We start from the raw sequence: 13,808 nt of genomic DNA, 5'->3' as shown, positions 1-13,808 counted from the left end.
CATCCCTTAAAAGTGGTATTATGCTGTCCCCATTTCACAGAGGAGGAAACTGAGGCTCAAAGGGGGAAATGCCATAACTCCAGGCTGCTTAGCTCTGTTCTAAGCTATAGAGAAATGAAATGAGGTAGCCCCCCACACCCCCTAGGACCCTAAAGATGCCTGTCACCCTTGTCATGATGAGACACTTTCAATCAAAATCATGGCCCCCAACCCCCATTGCCTTTGCTGGCTATTAGGACACCATGAGTTGGTTCTCTCAGCCCACCCAGGGTGATGGGGCAGGGATGCCAGACCCGGGGGCCCTCGGACGCCTGCACTGCTCACCTGGTTCAGGTAGTAGTAGGTCTCAGCCTCCTGTAGACTGAAGGCTTGTCGCAGCTGGGCAGGCAGCCCAGCCAGCAGCTCATAGAAGATGTGGTAGTTCCTTTCATTTTTGGCCTGTAGGGTAGCAGGGTGGGTGCAGAGAAAGGAGCCACCCACGTAGAAGACCCCCAGACACACACAAGGCCAGGTGTGCTGGCCCATACTGGTACACAAGGGCCCAGAGGTGAGCCCAGGCCCCAGATGGTGGTAGGGAGGCAGCTCAGGTCAGTATTTAATTTTGCTTGGAGGAATAAGAGCAAGGTAGTCTTTCTTCTCTTGTGCACATCGGGCACACACACCTGTGTAAGCTGTGTTCACGGTCCAGAGGGGCCACACAACACACAGGGCCTCCTGATGGTTTGCTCCACCAGGGCGGCTGAGTGCCAGTGTGTCACAGGCCCTGGTGCAGGCTCTCAAGGCCCAGTGGGGAGCAAGGGAGACAGAAGCCCTCGACCTCACAGAGCCTGTCCGCTGGCTGGGGAGATGAGCACTTAGCAAATCACTGGTCAAAATAAGACATGTCAGATGGAGAACAGTGCTCCGGAGAGAAATAAAGCAGGGAAGGGGCCAGGGAGTTCTGGTGGGGTGGAGAGGGGCGTTGGTTTAAATGCGACAGCCTCCCTGAGCAGGTGACATTTCAGGGAAGACCTGGAGGAGATGAGGGGTTTGGTCATGCAGGTGTATGGGAGAGGTGCTCAGACAGAAGAAATCATAGGTACAAAGGTCCTGAGGAGGATCATGGCTGGATCATGTGCTTTAGGGACAAGAAAGGGGCAATGTAGCTATAGGGGGTGAGATCACCTGCTCTCTCTCTCTCTCTCTCTCTCTCTCTCTCTCTCTCTCTCTCACACACACACACACATCTCTGTTCATCAATTCAACATTTCCCCAGCCCCAGCAGGTGCCAGGCTCTGAGTACCTACCTACCCCTAGCCCAACCCAACATACAGGGCCTGGGAGGGTCTGGCCCACCTGAAACACAATCCTGGATTTCTCGAGCAGGTACTGGGAGGTTATGGCACCAGAAATCATGCCCCTAGAGACGGGGAGAACAGTCAGCTTGTGCAGGGTAGGTGGGTGGGGGGAGTGGCTGGTGTGGGCTCTGAGGACATGGGTGGGCCGCAAGGCCCCTGGGGGTCCTTCCCTCCACCGTCCCACTCACCCTTCCAGAAAGACCTCCACAAACTTCCCGAAGCGGCTGGAGTTGTCATTCCTGACGGTTTTGGCGTTACCAAAGGATTCCAAGAGGGGTGTTGCCTCCAGGATCTGGACCCCAGAACATGTGGGAATTGTTGTAGGGGCCTGGAGTAGGGAGCACAGCTGGGGCTGCCCCTAGGTGTTCCCAGACACAGACCTCCATGAAGACCCCCTGTGTGAGGGGCCACTGCAGGTGGACTCCCTGTAGAACCCTTGGGTGTCCCCAGTGTCCCCCATTGCCCCTCATGCTCCCCCACATTCAGACCCCTCCCACAGCAGCCCCCAGGCAGGACAGGTCTTTGGATGCCCCTTCCTGCCCATCCTGCCACCACACACGCGTGTGTGCACACACTCAGAGGCACACGTGCACACTCCAAGTACCTTTATCTTCAGGAGTGCCCAGGACGGAGGAAGAGGAAGACAGAGGGACAAGAACAGAAGCAGGTCACCCATGGGACTGAACCCCTCTCCCTCCAGGCCACCAGGGCCTTAGACCACAGAGTAACCACAGACCCCTTGGACCCCTGGGGTGGACAGGGCGGAGGTTGCCAGGTGAGAGCAAACCCATGAACCCAGCTGTCTGGGCCTAGGGACTGCAGTGTGGCCCTGGGGTGTGGGAGTCTGCGGGGTCTACCTGCCAAAAGGCTCTGGGGATATCATCTTTACCCCATCCCCATGGACCACCAGTGGTCAACCATCTGGGCTCCCGGAAGAGCTTCCTTCCTGATCCTGGCTGTGCTCCTCTGGGGGCAAGGGGTCCTCTGAAAACCTGTGGTAGGTCACATTTCTCCTCACGGCTTCCGCGCCACTCAGGCTCTAGCCAAGCCCTTGCTGTGACTCCAAACCCTGCAAAGCCAAGCTCCTGGGGACTCTGTCTCCTCTTCTCCCCTCCCTTGCTCTGCACTGCACCATGGCCCCCTGACGCTTCCCTCGGCACCCAGGCCCTCACCAGCCTCTGGACCAGAAATCCCTCCCCCTGCAGCCCTCAGCACCGCTGGCAAATCACCTCACTTATTTGTATCCTGTCTCTCCCACTAGAACATCAGCCCCCACAGGCAAGAATCTCTGTCCGTGTACAAACCTCTAGGTCCCCAGCATCTATACCAAACCAGGAGCATCTGCTAAACGGGTGACACAAGGACCAGCGTTTTAGGACAGCAGAGCTGCCCAAGGTATAGATAGTCCCAGCTCCCGTTTATTAGGCACCTACCGGGTGCCAGACCCTTTGCTCTAATTATATGGTTGTTAACCATCCTGCGAGGTAGGTACTAATGCACCCATTTTACAGATCAGAGAAAGGCTTGGAAAGGCCAGGTAAGGTGCCCGGGGACTCCAGAGTCCTACGAATGAGATCACAACGCTGTGACAAGCATGCGTGTCACTGTGTACACAGTGTTTTCGGGTTGTCATTTCCTCGGGATAAATTCTCAGAAAAGGAGCAGAGAAGGCCCACTCTCTGCAGAAGTGTGACTTTGGGGAAGGGGCCAGTTCCCTTCACCTGCTCACTCTCATGGTCCCATTTAGTCCAGGAAATACCGTGTCCATTGCACAAAGGAGTAGACCAAGGGCCAGACGAGAGCAGGAGCCGACGAGAGCTGAACTGGGGCTCTCAGACAAGAGCTGAACTGGGGCTCTTCAGTGAATTGGGGTCTGCCTGGATTTTGGCTTATATTACTTCCTATTCTGGAATCCCCCTGAGGGCATTGAGTGGGAGGCAGCTGCTCCTCTGTTCCTAGTGTCCGGCCAGGGGCTGGGGAGAGGACTGCTGGGCTGGACCCCATGTGGTCCTGTGGGGCCCTCTACTCAACCCGCAGGTGGGGTGATAGCCTGTAGTTTGGGCTGGGCGGCACCCAGTCACTCTCCACCCCAGGCAACGCCTGTTGCAGTCTCAGCCCAGAGGCAGAGCCTGTGGCCTGGGCCTCAGCCAGTTGAGGCACAGCTGGGTCCAGCTAGAATTATGGCCAAATCTAGTCCAGCAAGAGGGAACCCTGAGACTTTCACTGGCACGTTGGGAAGTCTGGGTGGTACACTGTGACACTGTCTTGCTGATCCAGGTTGAGAATGATGCCTGTAGATGGGGAGGGTGGAGCCAAACCAAGGGACATTGTTTAAGACCCTGGATCCAGCCATGCCTGAAGCCGACACTAGGAAAGGACCGTCAGATTACATGAGCAGGGCAGAACAGCAGCTAGGAAATGGACCCAGGTTATCTCAACTGGCATCTATGGAATGCCTGGCACAGAAACTCCCAGACCCAGCTACATCCTCCCTGATCCCTGCCAAGACAGCTCTCTGCCTTGAGCTTCAGATCTCAGCTCACACACACACACACACACACACACACACACACACACACACACACTTGGGGACATCAGGTAAGTCATCTCCCTTCCCAGACCCCAGTGTCCCAGTCCGTATATGGACACAGATGAACCTGCCTCCCAGGGCTGCAGGGCAGCCCTAACGTGACAACATAACTAAAACACTAGCATGTAGGCGGTACTCAGTGCACACCTTTCCCTGCCTACTAGCCAGTCCTTGCAGAAGTCTAAACAGAGGGGTTCTGAAACCCTGCCTGGAGCAAAGGGAGGGCCCCAGAGGACCAGGCTGGCATAGGAGGGGCAGCAGACCGAGGCAGGCATCAGAGGGACCTGGGGGAAGGGACCCCTCTGGACTACCAAGTCTGGGCTGACCCAGTTCCCACTAAGGGTCACGCAGCCCCCACCTGATGTCCCTGGATCACCTGCCCAGACTGCCACTGGCTGGGACACTGGCCCGTTGCCGATCTTCATGGCCTGCGGCGGGAAGTCTGAGAGTTCGGTTCTGGAGACTGAGCTGAGGGGCCTTCACCTCCAGACTCACCTTCTCTGAGCTCCAGGCACATGGGTGTATCCACCACCTTCCCATCATTTCCGTGGACGCCCAGCAGACTCCTCAGGGTACCTGTCTTTCCTCCACCGCCCTGCCCACACAACTAATGACAGCTCCACCCCATCTCTCACACCCCAGTACAGGTCCCTCAGCAAGTCATTGGCTGACCTTTTAAACTGCACCTGGGTCTAGCTGTGCTCACCATCTTCATCAGTACCCCCTGGCCCAAGCCACTGTCTTCCCACACTTGGACTCCATGACACCACTTTGCCATCCCCTGTGCACACTAGACCTCCTTGTACCCCAGGGCCTTTGCACTTGCTCTTCCCTCTGCCTGTCTGGTCTTCTTCCAGGTGTCTTCAGGGCCCCCTCCCTCACCTTCTCAGTAGAGTCTTCATAGACCACCATGCTGCAAATTACAATCCCCCCAAATTCCCCACCCTCCTCCTTGCTTTTTTTTTCCTCTGCAACTTCCCACCTCTTCACATAGACATAATTTACTTGTGTATTTTTTCCTTCTGTTTCCTCTACTATAATGAAATTTCCATGAGAGTGGGAATGTTGTATTGCTGCCACCTGCCTCCCCATCACCTAGCCCGGGCCTGGCAAACAGTAAGTCCCCGGAAAAGCTTTATTGAGGGTCTCACATTCTCAGGTTCCAAACCTGAGAAGACGTGGCCCTCTCCACAATGCTCCAATCCTGCACTCCCCTGGCCCCATGTCCTCAGTGCCCCAGCATCTACTGCAGCCCACCAAGAAGGTAAGGCCAGGTAGGAGAAATGGAGTGACGCCCATGTCCATGGGGCTTCCACTCTGGCCAGGCAGGTGTGCCCTGGGTGGGGAGGGGGGGGCAGAAAGAGCCAGAGTCCCAGGAGCCCTCACAGTACAACCCTAGCCTCGGCTTCCCCATCCTCCAACTGGGGCCGAGGAGCCTGTCTCTAGGGGAGCACTAAGCTTGGAAGTCCTGGGGAATCAGACAGACCATGCAACAGACAGACTCACCTGCTGTGTGATGCCTCGTTTCTGGTTCATGGCGGCCAGGTAGCGCAGGATCAACTTGGTAGACTCAGTTTTTCCAGAGCCACTCTCTCCGCTGACAGCGCAAAGGAGCAGAGTGAGCATCAACCAGTTCACTGCCTCTTCTGGGCTCCCCCTACCCCTACCCTTCTATGAACCTCCTATGACACAAGAGGTCATGGCGGGCTGGCCCAGAGATGCCAAGCGATTTTTTCCCAGGTCCCACAGCAGGTCTGGCCTGATGCAGACCTGTCATCTGAGATTCCTCCCATACATTCCCCCAGCCCCCACCCTGCCCCATGCACACAAAGGTCCCCAGCCTAACCCACCTGATAATTATGCACTGATTCTGTTTGGCATCAAGCATTTTGGCGAAAGCAAGATTTGCAATTGCAAAGAGGTGCCTGGAGAGACAGGCCACAGGTATCACTGGGACAGGACTCCACCTCTCAAACCCCTGAAGGGTCAGGTAGGAAAGCATCTCTGTCCACCCTGGCAGCCAATTCTGCTCCACCCTCCACCCTGGGGAAATGCTCCCTGCCCCCATTCTGGTCGGAGCCACCATGGCCAACAACGTGGAGAGGACTGTGGCCAGACTGGGGGAAAAACCAACTGGGCCCAACAGGTGGGCTGCCAGCCACTAGCTGCCCCCACCCTTGGCTTAGGGGCAGGCAGGGACTTGCCTGGCTCAGGCAGAGGGACCCAGGAGACCTGAGGAGAACCCCATCCCCAACCCCAGAGACACTCACGGGGGATTTTCTCCCAGGGCCCGCCCATTGTACTGCTGCACCTGCTCTGGCCCATAGATTCCAAACATTCGGTACGGGTTCATCGACACCAGGATGCTGCCAATGTAGGTCTGCTGGGCAGGCAGGGGCTTCAGAGCCTATGCCTTCTCGTGGCCCTCCTCCCCAGCTTCCAGGAGCCTGGAGCCCCGTTTCCATGGGGTCAGGTGTCTGGCTGCCCAGCCTCTGTGTTTGCCCCAGGGGCCCTCTCATAAGCTTGATGGGGGATCTACTCTGGTTGAGAAATGGACCAGGCTGAGGCTGGGAGGCAGCTAAAGTGAGCAAAACCCCACAGCCACAAATCTGCAAAGGTGGCTATGTCAGCTATCGTGTACTTCATTTATGCATAGTCAGGGCCAGGTTCCAGAAGGTTCTGCCTTGAAGTGAGGTCAAACCTCCACTGCCTGGAGTGGGGAGGGAGTTGGGAGCCCGGGGCATTCTGAGGTGGCAAGAGCCCTTGTGGCCGGCCCTCCCTCCTGCTCTGTGGTTCTGGGCCTCTGGCCATCTGGCCCACTGTTGTGGGGCCAGCAGCCCCCTTCCATCTCTCCGGCCCCCTTCCACCTCTCTCTCTTCCTGGGATCCAGGCCTATGGATTCCAGGTCTCTGGAAGCTTTATCTACTAGGTTCCCAGTAAGCGGTCACACTTCTGAGTTTCCTGTCTCCAGATGTGTCTCTGGCATCCACTGTTCTAAGACTCTGTGTTTCAGGACTTTGGATTTTAGAGCCCTGGGCTCTAGCATGTTATACTCCAATGATAGAAACCCCAGAGTTCAAACCAGAAGCCACACATCTGGAGCTCAGCAGGAGAAATCTGTGCTTCCCACTGTGGCCCCAAGAGGCAGCTACTTTTCTGATTTGAGCTCAGGGCAGAGCCAGCCCCATGACTTACATAGATGAGGTTCCGTTCAAATCTGGTCTTGAGGTTAGACAGCACAGTGGTCTCTTGGAGGTCTCTGGGAGGGCAGGAAGAGGGGAAACATCAGGGCCCCCCTCAGTCCAGGGCTTTGGTCAAAAAGGCCTGGGTTCAAGTCCTGTGTCTGAAACCAACCGTGAGACCTTGGGAAAGTTCCTTCTGTTCTGTGCCTCAGTTTCTCCATGTATATGATAGTCACCTCCCCACCTCACTGAGTGGGGGATGCTCTTGGGAAGCAGACGTGAGGGCCAAGTCACTGTGACTGGGAGATGATATTGACCAACATAACCCTGACATTTTGGGCATCCCACAGTAACTGCCATCCACCCCCATCTTGCAGATGAGAAACTGAGGCACAGAGTGTCAAAGTCTTTCAGCCAGTAAGTGGTGAGGCTGGGATTTGAACTCAGGCCCATCTGACTCACAGCTCAGACACACACACTCTGGCTTTGTGATGCTGCATGGCTCCCACTTCACGGATGAGGAAATAGAAGCACTGGAAACGTGCCAGGAGGTGAGAGGCACCCCAAGCAGGAGGAGGTGCTTTGGCCAGAAGTGTGCAACCCTGTGGTGACCCCCTGCTGAGCCCCCCACCCCCCGCTCCACTCACTCCAGCTGCGTCATGTCCTCCACACCATCCTCCCGGCACTGCTCGTGGAACCGTGTGGTGGGCAGGTTGCGGATGGAGTGCATCTATGAGAGAGAGTCTGTGGTTGGCTTGGTTGGAGGGCATCCATGCGTGGCCGCCTATCTTAGACATGCCTGGGACCTGCTCCTGTTGGGGAGGAAGGATCCCCAAGGCCAAGGCCAGGCTGGGTCCTGCAGCCTCCCTGCTGTGGAATACTGAGCCCCACAGAACCCGCATACAACCCTTACTCCTGGAGCACATGCCTGCCCTCTGCCCATGCATTTTCTGCAGCAGGTGCTCCCATGTGCTCTCAAGTGTCCTGACCTGGGGGTGAGAACACGCACGTGCCCACGTGTACACACACACACACACACACACACACACACACACACACACACACTATTCCCTCTGCCCAGAAGTGCTCCCAACTTCATGTTCTCCAACACTGATACCCTTTCCCCAGGTGGACCCCAAATGTTTGCTTATGTGACAACCTGATGAACATCCATGTCCTGGTGGATGGGGCCTTGAGGAAGGTGGACACTGAGACTCTCCCACTCAGCACCAGGCCCCTGTACCCAGCCCAGGGCAAACATGCAGACCCCTACACTCAGACCCAAATGCAAAGGCATTTGCAGCTAATGCGACTCCTACACACCCCTAGTCTTACAAATTGCCTATGGACACGCATGCAGGCATGGGATGCCTGGCTAGAGGCATACATGCATAGGTACATGCTCTCAATGTCCATTTGATACATTCTCGTGTGCATAGAGAGCTGAGGCTGTCTCAACCACACCTGGGGGGCTCAAGACAAAAGTCCTGATGCCACCTGCTGCCACCATGCCCATTTATGTGCACATTCTTGACACCAATAATGCCACATTTGCTCAGACCCTGGCACAGACACATTACACATACATGCTTCCCTTATTTGGCCACGGTATACCTAAGGACATATCCCAGGCACAAAGGCCTGCATGTGACCCGCATGACCGCAAGCACACGTGTGCATCCTGCCTTTCCAGCCTCTCGGATCCAGCCTGCATCCTTCTCGGAGCAGGTAAGGAAAGGGGACACCAGGAGGGAGCCCTGCATGCTGCATGCCTGTCACCGGCTGCTAAGTAGGGCACAGCAAGTATCACCCTTGAGGCCCTGGCCTCCCGCCCACCCGTCTGGCCATGTGCGCCAGTGGCCACAAACCCTGAATAATTCAGCCACTCACGTATTCCAGGGTGAGGAGGGCCCAGGCATCCTTGCCCCTCACCCCTGGGCGCCCCGCGCCCCGCTCCCACAATGCTGCAGCCCACACAGCACGGGGCACCCGGCGCCGGGGCCAGGGCCCCCCCAACAGCCAGGCTGCCCCGGTCGCCATTGCCGGGCCGGCTAGCCACCCGCTCCCCGGGGCATCGTCTGCAGAGGCTGAGAAACACCCACCACCCCTGCATGCCCCGCCTACCCCAGGCGTCCCGGGGGAGTCTCCGGTGACCACCCCCCTCCACTGAGGGCCACCCAGCATCAGGCTCGCATTCCGCCATGAACGTGGTAGCCAGGCACGAGCTTGGCACCCTTCAGACAAGCCACCTGCCCTGCACTCCACAGGGGGCCTGGACAGGCTCCTAACTCGGCCCCTGATCCACCGTGTGACCTTCTAGGCCTCAGTTTCCTCACCATGCAATGAGGATGCTACAAGTTTGGTTCCTGAGCCCCTCATCCTTGGACAGTTCAGAATCCTGCAGCCCAGGGAACTGCCCACAAGCAACAACTCAGGAGAGGAACTTCATCCTGGGGGAGGGTCAGTAGGTGGCAAGAGAAATAGTATGGACATGGATGTGGGGATGAGGCAGGGTGGACAGCCAAGCCCTGAGGTCTTGTATTCAGACAAAATCTGTGAGGGGCTGCTGGGGACAGATGTGCTATCCAGACTAACCCAGAACTTAGGCTGCCCAGAGCACAGGCTAGGACAAGATCCCTTTCCTCAAGTGACAAGGAGAAGTTTCCAGAGTCTCTGTACTGTGCGTGCCTGTGCCGGCATCTCCTGGGGAGCCCAAAGGCTGTTCTCCTCAGGTTACAGATGGGAATACTGAGGCACAAGCAGGCAGCGCCTCACCAGGGTCGTGAGGCTGTTTCTTGCCTCCACTTCCCAGGACAGAACCCCCAAGCTCTCCCTCTGACCTATGCCCTCATACCTTGTTCCACCAGCTTTTGGGGCCAACTTCTTCCCAGGGGCCCCCATGAGGCAGGCAATTGCCTTGAGGGCCCAGGCGGCAGGACTGGGGGCGGGTGAGCAGTGGTGGCCAGGGTCGATGGGCCTCTGCTGGCAGCCAGAAACAAGACCAGAGCAAACTCCAGGCTCTTGGCTTGGGCCTGGGCTCTGGGTCCTGGGTAACCTGGACAGGAGGCTGCAGGGCGGCAGGACGAACTCGCTGGAAAGCACTGAGTTTTTGCACCTGTGGCATGACCACAGCAAAACGCCCAGGGCCTGCTTGGCGCCGCTCACCCGCCTTGGGCAGGGGCCCTGGGGGCCCAGTAGGTGCCAAGGGGGCTGGGACGCTGGGCAGTGTCCCCCAGCGGCGCCATGGTGGCCACGTGGCTCTCATCTTTTCACAGGTGGCCAGTGGGTAGGAGAGGCTGAGCCTTAGCGCCTTCCGCTGTGGCGGGGAGTCTTTGGGAGGTGTCGGGGTTGAGGGCTCAGGCTCTGCTGGTGGCTGAAGGCCCTCCAGAGTGGCCTCTTCTTCTGGCTTCTCAGGGATCGAGCTGGCTGATTTTACCAACTGTCCAGGCCCTGGATCGTGGTGTCTAACCAGGAAGACATCAGTCAAGTCCGAGGCTGGGTCCTCAGGTTGGGAAGCCGGGGCCGGCACAGGGCCCACGTACTGGAGGAAGGGGTTTTCCGGCACAGGGGGTGGCCTGGAAAAGCCACGGTGGCTGCCTGCACCTCCTGGCCAGGGCGAGGGGGGTCGCTGGGTGGGAGGCACATCTACATCCCAGCTGGGGACCAGTGGGGGCACCATCCAGGGTGTCTCTGAGTCCTCGGGCTCCCTCTGGCTCTCCCGGCGCTCAGGGGCTGCTACTGCTGCCGCCGGCCAGGACCCAGGCCCAGGAGGCCGATGAAAGGGATGGCGCACCCGTGGCTTCACAGCCCTGGTGGGCGGCTCACTTCGGCGGCGCCACGTGTGCGGGAGGTGCGAGGGCAGGTTGAGTGATCGGAATCGGGAGCCGTGGCCCAACAGAGGAGGCGGCGAGGGTGGCCGCGGGGAGCCCAGCACCGGTGAGCGGGGTGGGCCCAGGCGCCCAGAGATGCGGCGCGGAGACTGGGGCTCCCGGAGCGAGTGGGGCCGGCGGGGCGGGGGCGAGAAGGGAGGCTGGAAGGGTCGGGTGCGCAGGGATGGCTGAGGGGACGGTCCCCCCATGGGCGAGCGGTAGCCCAGGCCAGGCAGGCTCCTCAGGGAGGGCTGGCGCGAGGGCAGCGGGGGCCAGGGGAGGCCAAAGGCTGCAGATCGCTGGTGGGACCCTCTGAAGGAGGGCCGGCGGCCGGGGAAGGCCAGCAGGTTGGGGGGCGCCTCCGGGGCCACAGGAGGGGGCTCCATGAAGCCCCACCAGCTGGCGGGGGGCGTGAGGGGCACCTGAGCTGGGGCGGCCCAGGGCGGCGGGTGCCGGCGGACAGAGCCGTAGGGCGACACGGGCCGGGGCAGGCCGGATAAGGTCGGAGCAAAGGGTGGGGCAGGCGGGGTCCCGGGGCCGGGGCTGGGGGGCCGCTGGGTGGCCGGCGGGGGGAGGAGCGCGCTCCAGTGGGAGGGTGGCCGGGGCGCGGGCGGAGGTGCAGGTGCAGGTGCAGGTGCGGGTGCGGGTGCGGGCGCGGGCGGCCGGTGGGAGTTGTTGTTGTTGCGCGTCCGCGCCTCGGCCCTCCTGAGCACGATGGGCGTGCTGGGCCGCTCGGGGTCCATGCCCGCCAGCTTGTAGCCGAAGCGCTTGTAGGCCGCCTCGCGGACCGCGGGGCCTCCCAGCCGCGCCTTCTGGCTGCTCCTGAGACGCGGGATGGGCTTTTTTTCCGACAGCGTCTTTTTGAGGAACCTGGCCAGGGAGGTGGCCGGGCGAGGCGGGGGGCGGCCGAACTCAGGGCCGAAGCCCAGGCCCCGGTGGGCGCCGAAGGCGGACAGGGCGCGCTGCAGGTTGCGCTGGCGCGGGGTGAGGAAGCCCCAAAAGGGGTGCGCGTAGGGCCCCGAGGGCCCCGGGGGCATCTCCTCCTCTTCCTCGTCTTCGTCCGCGTCCCCCAAGGGCAGAGGGATGTCCAGGGAGGGCGGCAGGGACACGTCCAGCTTCTCCTTCCCGAACAGCTTCACCTGGGGCCGCGGGAAGAGGCGGAACCTGCGGACGAGGGAGAGCTTGGACCTGGCAGGCTTGTCCATGCCCTGCTGCTCGAAAAAGGCGGCGCTGGGCAGGCGGAAGGAGGTGCTCTGCCGCTCGCCACCCGCCTCCTCCGGCTCCTCCAGCTCCGCGATGTCATCCATGGGGTGGGCGTACGGGTTGTGGGGCGACAGGATGGGCGGCGGCACCCACGGGTACCCGAGGGCCGGCTCCTCTGCGTAAAGGTAGGGCACTTCTGGAGCGTAGATGGCCTGGTCGCCCCCACTATCATAGATGCCTTCGGCGTAGGGGATGCCGTAGGGGGCGCCATAGGGCACCCCGTGGGGGTCCAAATAGGGCACGTCGTACGGCAGGTCGTAGGGCGGGTATGGCGCCTCATAAGGTAGGTAGGGGTCCAGGTAGTAGCCGCGGGGGTACAGATCGCCCTGGTAGCCGTCGTAGTAGCTGTAGGGGGACGCGTACCCCGCCGGGGGCGCGTACGGGGGCTCATAATCGTCGTAGCCGTAGCCGTAGCCGTAGGGGTAGGTGGGGTAGTAGGGGCCGCTGTAATAGTCCGGGGGGTAGTACCCGTAGGGGTCCCCGGGCGGGTACCCGTGGGCGCCGTCTCCGTAGGGCGGCCAGGCGGGGCCGTAGGGGCCGTAGCGGCCGTAGCCCACGTAGGGCTCCTGCTCCTCCTCGTACTGGTAGAGCGACTGGCGGTCGTAGAAGTCGTCGCCCTCGCGGTGGTAGTCATAGTACTCGCCCAGGTCCTGGAAGCCCTCGAGCCCGTACAGCGACCTGCGGGAGCCCGAGGGCCGGAACGGGGCCTCGTCCTCGAAGGGCAGGAAGCCCACGGGCTCGCCCGACGCGTAGATGCTGCGGCTGCGCGGGAACCTGCGGAGGCGGCCTCCGTGCCGCAGGATCTCGGCGCCCGACGGGAAGGGCAGCTTGCGGGAGCCCACGCGGGAGTCCCCGCGGTTGAGCCAGGCGTCCAGCGTGGCCTGCTCGCTGCCGGACTCCTCGGCCTTTTTGAGGAGGAATTTCTTGGTGAGCCAGTTGATGGCCGTGGACGCCTTGCTGAGCGACTGTGCGCGCGGCCGCAGGCGGCCGTAGCCGCGCCGGCCCGGGAAGCGGATGACCATGAAGGACGGCTTCTTGCCCTTCATCGCCCGCTTCTTCTTGCCCACGCGCATTTGCGTCATGAGCTTGGACGTAGACTTGAGCACGGTGCGCGCCTTCTTCTTGCGCTTGGTCTTCTGTGGGCCAGTGTGCAGGCCCCAGAAGAAGGCCGAGGCGCTCCGGAACTGGCCCTTCTTGGAGATCTTGGGCGTGCGGTCCCGGAAGCCCATGAACAGCCGCGACGTTCCCTTCAGGCTCCGTTTGGGCTTCTCCGGCTCCGGCACCTTCTTCCCCTTTTTCCCTTTCTTGGCTTTCTTCTCATCCTCTTCCTCCTTTGCCATGGTGGCTGCCTGCACCCCGCCGGGCTACGGCCCGGTCACAAGCTTTTGGACTTGGAGACAAGGGGACACGCGGAGTGTGTCTCCTGCCCGCTGCTGGACGTGCAGCCTCCTCCGGCTGGGAGCAACCAGGACTGGTCTGGGCGGCCTGCGGAGGGACAGCCAAGCTTCTTCTGGCTGTGACCAGATTCCGGGAGGGTGGATCCATAATTCATCTCCTCCAGAGCCGC

The 13,808-nt window shown here is 60.2% G+C and overlaps 1 protein-coding gene across 1 annotated transcript in view; it reads right to left on the bottom strand.

The window, feature by feature from the left end:
* MYO15A (myosin XVA) overlaps positions 1-13,581 on the bottom strand; it is a 49,716-nt gene extending 36,135 nt beyond the window's left edge. The window contains exons 1-10 of the mRNA XM_055306436.1: positions 9,964-13,581; positions 7,757-7,839; positions 7,123-7,186; positions 6,198-6,307; positions 5,778-5,852; positions 5,434-5,524; positions 1,942-1,947; positions 1,526-1,629; positions 1,336-1,399; positions 325-438 (exon numbers count right to left, since the gene is read on the bottom strand). Coding sequence (XP_055162411.1) covers positions 325-438; positions 1,336-1,399; positions 1,526-1,629; positions 1,942-1,947; positions 5,434-5,524; positions 5,778-5,852; positions 6,198-6,307; positions 7,123-7,186; positions 7,757-7,839; positions 9,964-13,581 — 4,329 coding nt within the window. The remainder of the gene's footprint in view (positions 1-324; positions 439-1,335; positions 1,400-1,525; positions 1,630-1,941; positions 1,948-5,433; positions 5,525-5,777; positions 5,853-6,197; positions 6,308-7,122; positions 7,187-7,756; positions 7,840-9,963) is intronic.
* Positions 13,582-13,808: the final 227 nt, after the last annotated feature.

This window comes from Nyctereutes procyonoides, unplaced genomic scaffold, assembly GCF_905146905.1.
Source record: "Nyctereutes procyonoides isolate TBG_1078 unplaced genomic scaffold, NYPRO_anot_genome, whole genome shotgun sequence".
NCBI lineage: Eukaryota > Metazoa > Chordata > Mammalia > Carnivora > Canidae > Nyctereutes > Nyctereutes procyonoides.
This window is presented reverse-complemented; position numbering and strand designations above follow the sequence as displayed.